This window comes from Centroberyx gerrardi, chromosome 24 (assembly GCF_048128805.1).
Source record: "Centroberyx gerrardi isolate f3 chromosome 24, fCenGer3.hap1.cur.20231027, whole genome shotgun sequence".
Classification (NCBI taxonomy): Eukaryota; Metazoa; Chordata; class Actinopteri; order Beryciformes; family Berycidae; genus Centroberyx; species Centroberyx gerrardi.
The window spans coordinates 3,778,110-3,792,946 of record NC_136020.1 but is presented as its reverse complement, the minus strand read 5'-3'; the positions used below and the strand labels follow the sequence as shown (position 1 = coordinate 3,792,946).

Genomic DNA, 14,837 nt, shown 5'->3' with positions numbered 1-14,837 from the left:
GCTATCTGGAATTGAATCAAAGACCTATTTCCCATAGAACACAGCTAATGAAAGTTGTGAAACAATAAATGGGCCGTGTAAGAAAAACAACACGGTGAAACTAATTGTTAAGGGACATGAAGTCCAATTGTGTTCAATAAAGGAGATACAATGAATATTGAACTACATACCCTGTTCTGTATTCATCTAAGAGTGGACATGCAGCAGAAATAAACCTGTCATTACATAAAAAATATGACCTCTAATAAGACATTTTAATACTTTTTAAGGCATTCCGTTTACATAATTTAAGACTTTTTCAGACTATTTAAGGGCCCACGGATAACCTGGAACAAAAAAGTCAGGATTAGCAATGTCTATCATTAAAACAAATGTGTAAATTGTGTACCTGCCTGTGTGAGTACATGTATTTATGTACTGTATATATGTATGTAACCTACCCTCGGAGATGTGGACAGTGAAAGGGCTTCTGGGAATCTGCTGCCCAGCAAACGTCACATAGATGGTATGAGGCCCCTCCAGGACGGGCCCATAGGTGCAGCGGAAAATACTGTCTCCCTTGTTCTCGAGAACAATCTCCACTGTATCCCTCCTGCCGTTGGAATCCACAATGATGACACCCACATCTCCAGCACCCGCACCTGGTGGACATTTAGAGGCAGAACAGGTCTTTCAAAAACTGGGCTGCTGGGAAGAACATGACAGTTGTTAGTACGGTATCAAATAGCTGTCGTAGAGCCACTGATCTATTTGAAACGAATGATGTCTAACCTTAAGTTCAGACAGAACATAAACAAAAATGTAGAGGAGGCTTGAATGCATGCAAAGTCGATGGAAGGAGGCGAACGGAACGAGATGGACACAACTTTGCCCCAGGTAGGACAAACTGAGGTGAATAGTGTGGTTTCCCTGAGATCTATGGGACAATGTCATTTATTTGAAGAGAGAGAAACAAAAAGGAGAAAGGCATGGCAGGAGGGCAGCAAGATGTTCAGAGTTTCAGGTAAGTTTTGTTAAGAAAGTTTAGCTACTGCGATCGCTTGAGCTAAAGTCAAGCGATCAAACTTGTACGAGAAAGACCTGTCCGAACGTATGGTAAGAACTTTAGGTTGTTGCAGACACATGCAGTATAGTACAATAATCAATACGTTTCAATTTGAGTTACCTGCAGTGTAGATGTCGAAGTAGGTGGGCTTATTTGCCACATTGCCCACAGGCTCCAGTCCCGGCCCTCTGGCCTGCACCTTGTTCGGGTCTCCCAAGGCCTTGGACACGTTCACCGCAAAGGGGTTTCTGTCGATGTCTTGCCCAGCAAACAACACCTTAACCTAGCAGGAGCAGAAACCACAGACCTGTCAGACTATCTACTATGTACTCCTCAAGTAAATGATGAACTAAAGCTGCATGCTCTTTATGTGCTTACTTTATGAAGACCCTCCACTTTGGGCAGGTAGACAACCGAGTAAGTTCTGTTCTTGTCATTGTTGGGGATCACTCTGGCCTAGTTGGAAGAGGGTTGGATAGTATGTTTTATATAAAGAATGAAATGGTAGAGATGTACTAGATTAGTTACATACTAGACTAGTTTAGTAGAGTTCCATAAATAGCAAATACCTCCTCTGTGTGTCCCTCTGGGTCCTCCACATAAACCAGAACCTCACCGAGACCAGCCTCCACCGTCTCCACCAAGAACTCAGCTGGCTTCAGCACTATGTTGCCTCGAGGCTCAATACCTAACACACGAAATCAGAGAAAAGTAGAGGAATGAGCAAATAACATATTTTCAGAATCAGACAATAATAATTAATGATGATAATCTAATGATTTTAATTCTGACAAATGACGAATTCTAATGTTTGCAAGGTGCAGATACTTTTGGTTTCCATTTTTTCCACTCTTGTCTGCCTGTCTGTTTCTCTGCAGTATATAGTCATTAGTTAAATTATATCAACCTTTTATTTATTTTTTTTACATGGTTAAGGGAAGGAGCATTAAATCAACCTTACCTTGTTTTACTAACTGCGTAGCTGCAAGACCCTTTTTATTTATTTTTTTCTGTGCACTTTGCTTACTGGTTAAGATTAGCAACTGAACCATTGGCAAGTATAGCTTATAACTCATGAAGCACATGTCCTATCATTTTCCATCATACTGTTCAATACTGAACAATATGATATCGACTCCTTCACTATAGAGCTACATACTCCTCGCTTGTCTGGGTGTGCGGCTCTCCAATACACTCCTATCGGGCCAATGCTTGTGGAAGCGTTTGGCTAGCTAGTAGAGGATTAATTTCAAGTTCCCTGGTTTCATATAATTTCACAATATTAGATTGATTGATTTAGGTTTTGTATATTGTTTGTTGGACCTCTTTTTTATTTTAAGTGGGCTAATCCTTCGTTGAGGATGTAACGTAAGTGTAGTGGGCCTTGCTAAGTGAATGTTAGCAGTAACATTAGTTAAGTTGTAGTAATGACCTGTTATTGATATAGGTCACTTTTCAAGCTAATTTTCACTTGTAATAATAATAAATACAAACTAATCACATGGACTAAGGTATTTGGATTGACTTTGGTCCTGTCTTCCTCACCTGGTCCATAGGCCCTGGCCTTCTTGGGGTGCAGGGTCTTGGCCCGCAGCGGGGCGCCTGGCTTGAGCTTGGCTTTGGGGAACTGGGACAGGTAGGTCATTACAGAGTGCTCATCCACGTTGGGATCAACAATCTCCTCAGGGGCAATCACCTACAAGAGAGGATGAACACAAGGGGCGTAAGGTTACCTCAAAGAACACAGACACATTGAGCATTCTATTGTCAAGTCTCAGATAATCCCATTAATAACTAAGCAATTCCATTGAAGCCATAATTGAGAGCTAAATGAAGTGTCTTTCTGCTAAAACCACATCAAAGGGGGTAATTAAATGGGGGCACAGGCTAATGAACAGATATATCTGCCTACACAGAACATCTTTAATTAATAGGCAGTGGAAACAGTCCAAAAACCAGCAGTGGAAAATCAAAAGGCTCTGGTGATATTAGGCCTAATTGTATTGTGTCCAAAATCACAATGCGCTTTCTGTTGATGGCTGCGGCATAACAAGAAGACTGGGATGAGAGTGGAAAGAAATGCCGGGGTTAAATTGTTTTAGAGTCACATAATGTAATCACTGATTAGACAATCTCCCTTCTTATGAGTGTAGTCATTCCAGAGCCAAAAATGACAAAATAATGTAATAATGGGCAGCCAGTAAAAGTGTTTGTGTGTGTGTGTGTGTGTAGGTGCGTGTGTGTGTATGTGTGTGTGTGTGTGTGTGTGTGTGTGTGTGTGTGTGTACACATAGTAGTTAGTGAGTCAGTGCTGAGCGCTCTGTAGCAGCTGGTAAACACACGAAAGACCTGTTAAATGTTAAATAGCTGCTCTTATATTGGACCCTGTTCCTCATTACCCTCTGCCAGACAGGTGGATGATATGTTGCGCCATTATAGGCTTTTTATTAAACATCAGTTATCAGCCATTTCTATGCACATTTTATTAATTCATTTAATTGTTCAGTCATTTTCTGTTCTGTAAATACTTCATTTAAAGGCAGTAATGTATGTATAGAGTTTCCTTTCCATTGAATATTTAAGGTGGGTCACTCTGCCTTAAAGAGCTGCTTTTCCACCCTGACAAGAGTACAATTCTTGTTATGTTTTGGCATGATAATGGTCAAATGTCAGCACAATATATCAGCTATTGGCAGCTTGAATACAAAAATATCGGTATCGGCCATCAAAAACAAATATAATTTTGTCCTATTAATTAATATGCTATTATAAGACCCCACCTGAGTGTTCATGTCAAATATACAGAGTGATTCTGTATGTGTGTGTATTGTCTGTTTTGTAATGGCATTGGGACTCTGTGGTGTGTAAATTAGAACATGTCCCTTTCAATAGAATTTAAGCAATAACATCTCACGTTTTCTGTATGTTGCTGACTGTTTGACAGCTGGAACAAGGGACTGTATCGTGTATTTCCTTTGTCATTTTTATGAATGTTTAGTCTCAGTGAGACTAACTGCTAAAATAAAGAATCAATGAAAATGAAAAGAAATAGATGAAAAATTATAGTTTTGATTTTGGTCAAGGCTGAAGTAGTTGGTTACAACTGAACATATTTATTTGTATTGTACAAGAGAATTTCTAGACTTGTAATGAATATTTTTGACGAAACATTTCGTGGCAAACTGGGCTTGTATCCATCAAGTCCCAAAGTGCTTGAATGAGCAACCTGCTTTTTCTCTATCTCCTTTCCCTTTTCACCGAGTCATTGTCTTCACTTTCTCTCCCTCCATGCTGTTAGGCTTGTGTCGTGGTCCAGCTAAATTAAACCCTTGGCTGTAGGGCCATGGGGCATGTCTGGAAATAGCCCATATTGGCATTTAGCACGTCTAAATGGGCAGCACCTGATGCTGCGGTGTTGAACTCTGGCCAGTGGATCAGATCAGCACAGCACTACTTTTTGATTTGTACTATTAAAGTCAGAGTAGGTAGAAAAATATCTATTAAATACACAGCTAGCATGCACAAAGCCCCAGTCCACCCATTCCTTCCAAACACATGAATACACTGTGAATACAGCTTGAGAAAAAGGCTAGGCCACTCATGATCTCAACAGCTATAATTTATCTCCTCACTCTTCAGCCTCTCTTTACTACTACAAAGCAGAATTCTTTATAGAGTTTTTTTCTGCAGATTTTCTAATCCTGCCTGCAACCATTGACTTTGAAATGATCGTGATTAAGTCCATTTGCATCAAGTGTTCGAGTTCTTTTAACATGACAAAGCGCAGGTCAGAGACTCATTTTTTCTCGTCTTGGAATATGCAGCAGTTCTTGATGTATTTATTACTGAGAACTTTGTGGGTTAAACATAGTACATGTCGAATTAGATCTGGATCTTACTTTGTGCCAACCAACACACTCTCGCTCCAAGGACCATGTCAATATAGGCTTAATCAACCTCTGTCTCAAACCCAAATGCAGTTCCAAACTAATACAACTGGTCATTTAATAACTAGAATTTGACCAGCTTAACCTTTCCTAGTTGCTTGCAATGGCTTCATTAGAAAAGGGAAATTCCTATACTGACAACATTAAACAAAGACACAGACTTGCCTCAGGACCTGCTGCACATAAATGTCATCATACTTTACTCCTGCAGATACCACTTTATATGAATGGATCCATTCAACTTGACAACTACAGTACACAATGTTAGGATGGATAGAGGCATGCCCCTGTATCATAACCCAGCTGGTCTGATGCTTTATACCAAAGGATACCAAAGGGATGAGAAAGACAACAGATCTAACATTAGGAGACACTTTTGGATTTCTATACCATCTCAATTATTGTGGATGGAATTCTCATCTTTGTTGCAACCCCACTTTGTGATTTAGGCTGACAAGACAGGTGTATTTTTATTTTTTTGCCTAGAGCAGGCAACCTATCAACAGCATCTGTAGAGTACAGTACAGCAAAGTCTTTTCTGCCGCAGCACATCTCTCTGTAGAGAGAGTACAGAGGATTTATCTTTGTCAATTTTTGAATAACTATTGTTCAGAGTTGGATATATTGTTTTCTCTGTTACCTGTGGCACACCGAGCCAGTCATCTGCCTGTTGCATGGCCTCTCTGGCATTCTCCACTGGCTGGCTAGGATCCCATGTCTCCCAGTCCGGACACAAACCTGGAGGACAGGAGGAGAGGAGACAAGAGGTGTGAGTAAAAGAGTCTGCACCACTGGCTTTATTTACACGGCGGCCATATTTGATAGACATCATAATCAGGGTTGGGTAACCCTACCCGGAAGACAGCAAAGCAGATGGAAACAGAGGCTCAACTCAAACAGTCTTTGTGCAAAAAAATGTAATATTCATCAAAAAAACTATTGTTGTCGAGATGAGCAGAGCTGGAGAAGGTCCAAATAAAAGGCCACAGCAACTGGACTGAAGGAACATCCATGATGTTGATCCATAGTGTTAGCTAATGTTAGTAGTCAGCTAATTCATGTAAGTTCAATGTTATATTTATCTCCAAACTAACTAGGTTGTAGCTAAGTTGTAGCTAACAACTAGTTTTAACAGTAGCAGTTTTAACAAGCCAAAGTCACCTAACTAGCTAGCAGACAAAGCTAACATAAACAATTTGATTGTTAAGGAAGTGCCCCAAGGATTTGAAACATGTTAAGATCTTACTAATACTAAAGATACAGGCTGATAATGCTGACAATCAATAAGAATTTAACCCGAGTCTGCTCATCTCTTGACATATTGTAGGATAATAATCAATTTTCAAAAATTCAAAAGCAGCAGTCCAGTCCACTACTCCCCTTGTAATCCTTAAACCACAGATTTAAACCCCTGAGTGTTTTACCTTTCCAGTGGAAACAAGCAGTAATGTGCTGATCAGCAGAAGGAAGCAACCAACATAGTAGGTCAGGGAGTGAAAGCGTTTCCCCGCTAACCCACTGTGTCTTACTGAATGAGATCGATGCATACATGCAGGATATACACAGACGCATGCGGTATGATAATGCCTGTAATAGGATTTACCAGGAGTGACACACTGAGAAAGACTATGGACATGGGGGGAGGGGGGGTCTAGGGTTGAATAAGGGAGAGGTTTGTCTACATGTTTCTAAGTCCATTGTTTGAAGTTTCCCTCCAGTGCTTTGCCTGCATTTCTCTTCCTCCCGGGCTAGTTGGCTTTGGCCACCTCTACTGTTGTTCTAGAAAGTTTGCAGCACAGAGCGGCTTCCTAAAGCAAACTTCACTAGCTGCCAGGGGCCGAACGAAAACAGAGGTGTGAGGCAGAGGGATGTTAAACAAACAGAGTGCAGGAAGAGAAAGAGAGTTTCTGTGGGGAGCAACAGCAAAATGTAATGAGAGAGCTACATCCATAATAAACCACAAAGCATTCTTCTAGAATAACCATTGCTGCCACAGAGAATAATATGTAGCCTTTCTATCTTTGTGGTAAACAGACAAACACTCATAAACACAAACATTCTCTTTAATGAGCCGCTGTAATTTGACTGGTAGATTTTGCCCTCTCAAAAAGCCTGGACCTAATGTGCCTCCATTTGGGGCGAAATGCAAGTGTACCAGCCTTGCAAGTTTGTATGCAAAGATAGTTTTACAAGGCATTTGGGAGAGGCAGTGGGAGAGATTAATTAACTGCCCTATGTGTGTGTGCATGTGCATGCTTGTGCGCAAATCCCGTCTTAGCTGTTGCTTAGTGCTTCATTGTAGGACAAGCCATGGACTCCTGCCAAACCTAAACCCTTCCTTCATTTAATGAAGGAAGACAATAGGCCTTGTTTTCACTGTGCTCCTTTAACATCTCAGCCCTATTCCTATTGCTCCTCACACACACACACACACACGCACACACACACGCACACACACACACACACACACACACACACACACACTCAATAAAATGGGTTGTGGCAGGAAGTGCACACTTCGACAAAATGAACGTTCTTGAAGTATCCAGGGGGCCCAAGGTGTCATGACCAATTAGCAATAAATCTGAGGGCAATTTGAATCTCATCCAGAATTGTACCATTTATAGACGAACAGGGATACCCTAGGTCAGTGGTTCTCAAACTGTGGTACGTGTACCACCAGTGGTACGCGGAGCGCCCCCTGGTGGTACGCTAGATGACTGGAATTTTTTTGTTGCACTGAGAATTTGGAAAAACCATCTGAAACCATTACAATGTTTATAAATTCTTAATTTGTGATTTACCAACATAATCAAAATTTTAAAAAGACTTAAAATGTTTTCATATTTTACATTTTACATTTTTTATAAAATTGACCAAGGTTTCTGCCCACGCAGCCCACGTACTTGCACTGGCTCTGCCTGCCCGAATGACTTATGTACGGAGCCCGGGAGTGGCCATCGGGAGAAAAATAATTTATGTCGTGGCCACGATTTACTGTAACGTGCGCGCAATTCGAGCTCTCGTTTTTCTTTTTCCCTCGATCTGGTTAAAATGAGCCCTCGTTTTGGTTTATTCGTGCGCGTTTATTTTTTCCTAAAATACACAGTTTAACGAAATCGAGGGAACGAATTGTATCGTTACAGTAAATCGTGGACTCGATATAACTTTTTTTCTCTCCAAATGGCCACTCCCAGGCTCCGTACTTATGCGCTCATACTACTTGTCATATTTGTGCTTTGAGATGTTGGCTTGTAGGTGAGGTGGTACTTGGACGCTTTGCTTTGATCAGAGGTGGTACTTGGTTCAAAAAGTTTGAGAACCACTGCCCTAGGTCGTGCTACTGAGAAAGAATGCAACTCATGCATTAGTAACATTAAGATCATTGTGTAAGCTACCCCAGCCAAAGGGTCTAGGAAGGTGGTACAAGGTAAACTCAGGACAACAGGACGCATTCCACGCGTAATGATTTATGTACAGTGCCTCCAAACACATGCATACATTAACTTATAAAAACAAAGACTAAAGGAACAATAGAACATCCATTACAGAGGTCCAAGGTGGACAGGTACTTGGCATTCCTCATGGGCTCAATCAGTTCGTCGACCAGAGGCACAGGGTATACGTCAAAGGTTTGAAATGCATGCATGCATTCAACTTTGAGAAGTTGACAGTGAACCTTAATCTTGAATATTTTTGAGCACCAGCAACACAGGGCTGCACCACTGGGCTGCATCACTGTGAAAGGGTCCATTGACTCTCATGGGTAGCAAATCCTCCACCTACTCCTAGAGTGCAGGCATGAGTTTAGCCAGAACCCTACAAGAGGTTTCCCTGATGGGTTGCTGTAGAGAGAGGAGACAGATTTCATGCCTGATAAGGTCTATACAACAAGGCTGTGTGCTGAATAGCTCCTGAGGCATGTGTGCCCCCAGCTCGTCCTGGCAGTCTGCTGATCTGAGGTGGCTCAGATCATGAAACATCAGGACTTCAGCCAAGGAGGGAAAATTCTGCTCTTGCAGCAATTCCTTATCAACAACAATGTGTGCCCACCACTGCTCTGATGCACCTCTTTCAAGAAGTGCACATGAAAAACGTGCTTTTTCCGATGTATCAGGCAAGTGCCATTCATAGATCACAGGACCCACTTTCTTGGTAATCTCAAATGGCAATATGAACACAAGTAATGTGTTCCTCCTTGTGGTATTCTGGACACCTCAACAGTTTCTAGATGTCTGACAGCTGTCTTGCTCGAAGGCAACCCTGGACAGTCTGCCTTGAAATGCCCTAGCTGACCACACTCTTGTATCACTTCAGGAGTTTCTGAACTCCTAGACATTGGTACATTCCAGAGTGGAAGGGCCTTGCCTGTCAGAAGTCCTAGCCCTAAGCCCATTCCCACAAACAGTCGTGCCAGAGGATGGGATGATGAACTGGGTTTGGTGCTACTGTATCCTTTGGAGTTGCACCCCGTGGCAAGAAAGGCATCAGACATTTCTGGTGTGCAGAGCCCAGGGTTTAGAATTCCTCAAGAGCTGTTCCGAGACAACGGCATATGATATCTGACTGTTTTCTCTTTGTGGTGCATCCTCTTGTCATACAAGTCCTTGAGGTGAGCCTGCAACTCCTTGGTGTTTCTTAATTCCCCACCAGGAAACTGAAGCTAAACCTTGTGTGTCATTCTTTTACCCACTCAGTTAACATGAAATGCACTGATGGAAAATGTAACAAACATTGCTAAACACAAACAGACTGAGGATAGAATGTGTAGCAGTATTGCAATGTAGTGATGGACGACTGATTAACTGAAGAGAGGTAACAGAACAAAACCAAACATGTTTGCATGAGAGGGTTTTGTCTGTGACTGCCCATTTACTGGTCACTATATATTAATTATATCTCACAAACTCAAATAATAAAAATGCTTTTTAATGTTTTATGTGTATGTATGTTCTATGTGTATTTTTTTTTTAAAGTTTGTGGGATTGTAACTTGTATTATCTTCAGCAGGCATAAGCACATCCCAATTATTCCATGGAAAATGGAAACAAAAGTGACATTAAGCTGTCCGATTAAATTAAACAAATTAGCTTTAAATAAATTAGCTTTATCCAATTAGGTGATAACTTTTTGAACCAATGATGAATGAAATTAAATGATGAGGTACAATGTAACTGTTCTGTGAATATAAAGGGGCAGATGCTAACAGCCAGTCAATTGATTAGATTAGATGAAACTTCAGTGACTTCCATGGGGAAATTAGTTTATTCTGTGCAGCTGCAGGGAATAGCATATGCAAGTACAAATCGGCTGTTTAATCTTAGTGATTTACCACTATAGACACTTAGATACACACACACACACACACACACACACATACACACATGAAAATTCAACACATAAACAGATACCAACTCTATGACCCTAAGCCTGTTAGGTGAATGCATTATTTAAGTTAGAATAGAGTCTTGTTTGCTCTGCTTCCTCAGCCTCTCTCCAAAGCAAACATACTTTGGCACACACACACAAACAATGCACTTACATCAGCACTTTCACCCCCTCATGAAAAAAACATAAAAACATGGCCACAAAATAATCTCACAAACCCACTGTTAAAACAAATGCTTATATACTGCAAACAAAGAGAAACAGCCTCTCTACTGCCTCATCCATGTGGCAGTTATCTGTGCGGCAATCAATTATTGATGATAAATGCAATGTAATGCAAACTCATTTTTATAAATGGAGCATCATCAGCCTTCGGTTGAATAAGGGACATTTACACTGATGAGGGGTCAGGCAAAAGACCTCTAGACGTGGATCTTAGGGATGCTGACTCTCTGCCAGGAACGTGGGCTAAATTAAAGGCAGCTTCCACGCAAACAACAAGACCAGGGACTAGAGTACTGACAGCTCCCCCACTGAGCATCATTCAGTCAGGGGCAGCTGTTGCACAAGTCCCCCCTGGCTGACCCCCATGACTTCAAGCTACAGGCAACGTTTTCTCTCGTGGGCTGCAGGATTGAATGTCAGTATCCATTTATTACACCCTCCTCTCCATCATCATCTTTCTCCCTCCCTCCTGTTCTCATCTCACCTGATTGCTTTAGAGTGACAGAAAGTTTGCTTCTATTTTTGAAGGATGAATGAAGGGAGGGAGAGAGGGAACGAGGGAGGATTGTGGGTAGGAAAAGGCACAGGGGACAGAGTCTGTCCCATCCTTCCACCACTCAGCGTACTTTGCTTATCCACTGCAGCCTCATGTGATCTGAAGTGGTCTGATTAGACTTGTAGAACAAATTCTATTAAACAGCTCTCCTTTTAATGTGGTTTATGAGTCACATTAAGCAACGGAATAGCGGCCAATGTGTACTTTAGAATCTTTTTCATGTAACACTTTCATAGTATCTGCTTCCTCTGTAGCCCACCCAAGGATATCCTGAGTGATGTCATATGTTAGATAAATAAACAGTGCCTTTGTCATCAGGCAAGGCTACCAGTCAGTCAGTGAGGTCAATTTTGCCTTAACTAACCTCTGCTCATTGTTTAGGAAACAAGGACTTCTGGAATTATGGCATCATATGGCAGATCCTGTTTCAGCACTTATGAGAGCAGAACTGACTCCATTTCTGATTGTCGTTGTTCTTAAAGGAACAGTTCACCACAAAATGAAAATGAACTGTGATCATCTATTCACTCTCGGGAAACTGTATTGTACAACCACCAAACAAGCAAGTTCTATCTCAGCCTTCTCCTAAACAATTGAAGTGAATGGGGTCTGGATGTTTAGAGTCCAAAAAGGACAAATCAAATTTCTCTAAAAACTCAGCATAATACAGTCAAATAGCCGCACAGTGAGTCCAAAAGGCCTACATTTACTTCATTATGCAGTGTTATTCAAGGTAGAGGAAACTGAAACTTCTTCTTCATGTGTAGTGTGGCAACCACTGCACTGCCCCCAACCTCTCCTATTGGCTGGCAGGTTGTAAACAAGACCATTTCCTTGTTTCAGAAGAAGAAGTTACTATTTCCTCTACCTCAAATAAAGCTACATAATGAGGTAAACCTAGGCCTTTTGGACTCACGGTGCAATTTTTTTGCTACAAAACACTTAGCTTGTGCTGCATGAGTTGTTTAGAGAAATTTGATGGTCATTTCATGCACATTTTGGAACTTAAACCATACTGTTCACTTCAAGTGTTACAGAAAACTGATATGGAGCTACGTAGATAACTTGTGTTTGGTGGTTGTACAAACTTCAATGGAGTTTCCACTGACATTGGGTTGAGTAGATAATGACAGAATTTTCATCTTGGGGTGAAATATTCCTTTAATATGAGGCATTGTTGAGCAAATTCAGTTTAATCTATTATTATTTAGAGTAACTGGGTGATAGAACTACTCTTCTTGTGGCCTACGCCTGTTCTTACCAGGGGCACAGTTGTCCACCAGGGCTCCCAGGGCCTTGCCATCCCTCCAGTCCCGATGGAAGTTGTTGATTGGAAGCTGGGGCACCTTGTTCTGGATCCAGCCGAGCAGACGCTGCTTGGGGGTGAGCTTCTTAGCATCTTCGTCATCCTCATCCTCCCACATGGGCATGGAGATGGAGTAGTGGAGGATGAGGGTCCAGATCAGACCCAGGATGAGCTTCAGGTTCCCATCCACAATGGCTTTAGAGTCTGGGGAAGACGAGACAGGAAGGGGTTAAGTGTTTAGTCAGAGAGACAGGTAGAGCAGGGGGACAAAGAGTGCCTCTACTCTTTCATCAGAAAGCTACTGTTGGAGCCAGTATGGGTGCTTTAAGTTTGTCTAGGTTGGTCTTGTTGTTTTGGGCCCTAACACTCCCAAACCATTGGGGGAAGTGGAATTGCATTGGTGGTGGTTCACACAATTCATAAATATATTCATAAATATGCACAGGTGCACAGGTTTGATGTTGTTTGGATAGCAGGAGAGTAAATGGTTCTTACTGCAAGTGAGCACACACACATTTATGTAAAATAAGAAACTGAGATTTATCAAGAAAGGAATCAAGTTCCCAGGCACCACAAGATCATCCATCAGTCATCGGGCTCCTGTTTTGTATGTAAAGACCCAAGACCTCATTCACCACTGTGGCTAACTGTCTCACCTATTGGACCTTTTGAACTTACTGTATGTTAACAGTTAATACCAGACTTGCACAGATCTCGCCTGCTAACATTTGCTTGTGTCTCAACGTTCTGTACACCAAGTGAACTAGAGCAGCCTTAGCCTTCACTTATTAAGGAAACCAATGTGCTTTAAAGGCAGAGCAGAGCTGTGGGATCAGGTCTTCAGCCCCAGTCTGCTGGCACAACAACACACATCTGTATTTACTCTGCTGTTGCTGCCCCCCTGGCCGGCCCTGCTGCTTGTGATCAGTGTAGCAAAAGTACGAGATTGAAAACACACACAGACAGCTCACACACAATCACTCACAGCGTTGAGTGCTTCATTCATCTTCTACTCATGATCATGCTGTTTACCCTCCATAGTCTGCACACAATCTCTCTCTCTCACACACACACACACACACACACACACACACACACACACATGCAGATCATTGCGTCTGGTCTGTATGGATTTGCTTGGCCTCCATTTTGGTAAGTGTGGGGTTTACATCAAGTGTTTGTGTCTGTCCCCCGATTGTGTGCGTCTAATAGATTTTAAAGTATATGTAGTTGTAAGGGGTTTAAATAGTGCTCAACCTGCAATTGAACCCAGGCTGCATTAGCATGTAGTAAACTCAGCTGTTCTTTGATAATTAGCTAAACTTAAAGCTGCACTAGGCAAGATGTTTTATGTACAAATCAAGCCTAAATCACAAACATGAGTGCGGTTTACTGACGTCACCTTACAGGATTTCTGGGTATTGAAGTCCTTAAAATTCAAATTGACTGTATTCAACTAATTAAATTTCAATTCATAGAGGTTTTTTATCACGCTGCACACTCAAAGCTAAAGCAATCTAAGGAGCCGTTCAGCAGTGCATTGTGATTTCTCTTGTTCTGTGATCATACATGATGTTGTGGCGCAGTTTCAATAAATCATATAAGCTGGTTTCCCAACTCTTCTGTTTTGCTCAAGTGTGCCTTGGCACCAGAAAGGCTGAGAACTGCTCGCCAAGAGAGCTTGGCTTCAGATGTCAAGAGACTTTCTCCCACAGAGCTGTAATGCGAGGTATCCATTGAGCTGGACAGCAAAGTAGAACTGCAGCAGCACTACAGGATGATGTCATTCAACCCTAGGTCTCTGGAATGAGGTCAGTTTAAATAAGAAACACACACACACACACTCACACACCTCAATCTTAGCCAAACCTCTGCAACATGACCCTACACTGCCAATCCTGTTTCCCTATGTCTCCTATCTATTTTTTCTCTTCCTTTCTTCTCCCCAACACTGGATCTGGGTCATTATGTTTTCACCATATGGAACAGTGTTATCCTTAATCTGAACGCTCAGAACATACGTGATGAAAACCTCATGTTCTCCCTATGAGGCATGTTAAAGGAATACATTGTGTTTTTGGTAGATTGTCCTGTTGGTCAACTTGCGGTTAAGTGATGGAGACATAGACACCAAAATCATCCATGTGTCCACGGTAGATCGTTGGCTCCGGTGCTCCATGCTAACACTTCAGCAACACACACACTTATCACACATAGATCGGACAATGAATGCAATAAGAGACAGCAGTGCTTATTCAGTCATATACTATTGGTGTACACATTATAGTCAGTGGTGTAAGACTGCATCAGAGTAGTGGTCAGTCCGTGTGTGTGTGTGTGTGTGTGTGTGTGTGAGAGAGAGAGAGAGAG

At 41.8% G+C, this 14,837-nt stretch overlaps 1 protein-coding gene across 4 annotated transcripts in view; it reads right to left on the bottom strand.

Annotated features, from left to right (window-relative positions):
- Positions 1-14,837, bottom strand: part of flncb (filamin C, gamma b (actin binding protein 280)) — a 75,725-nt gene that overhangs the window by 38,800 nt on the left and 22,088 nt on the right. For all 4 annotated transcript variants that reach the window (XM_078282208.1, XM_078282209.1, XM_078282210.1 and 1 more), the window contains exons 2-8: positions 12,423-12,671; positions 5,633-5,730; positions 2,591-2,741; positions 1,615-1,733; positions 1,424-1,501; positions 1,166-1,328; positions 441-641 (exon numbers count right to left, since the gene is read on the bottom strand). In XM_078282208.1, the coding sequence (XP_078138334.1) occupies positions 441-641; positions 1,166-1,328; positions 1,424-1,501; positions 1,615-1,733; positions 2,591-2,741; positions 5,633-5,730; positions 12,423-12,671 (1,059 nt within the window). The remainder of the gene's footprint in view (positions 1-440; positions 642-1,165; positions 1,329-1,423; positions 1,502-1,614; positions 1,734-2,590; positions 2,742-5,632; positions 5,731-12,422; positions 12,672-14,837) is intronic.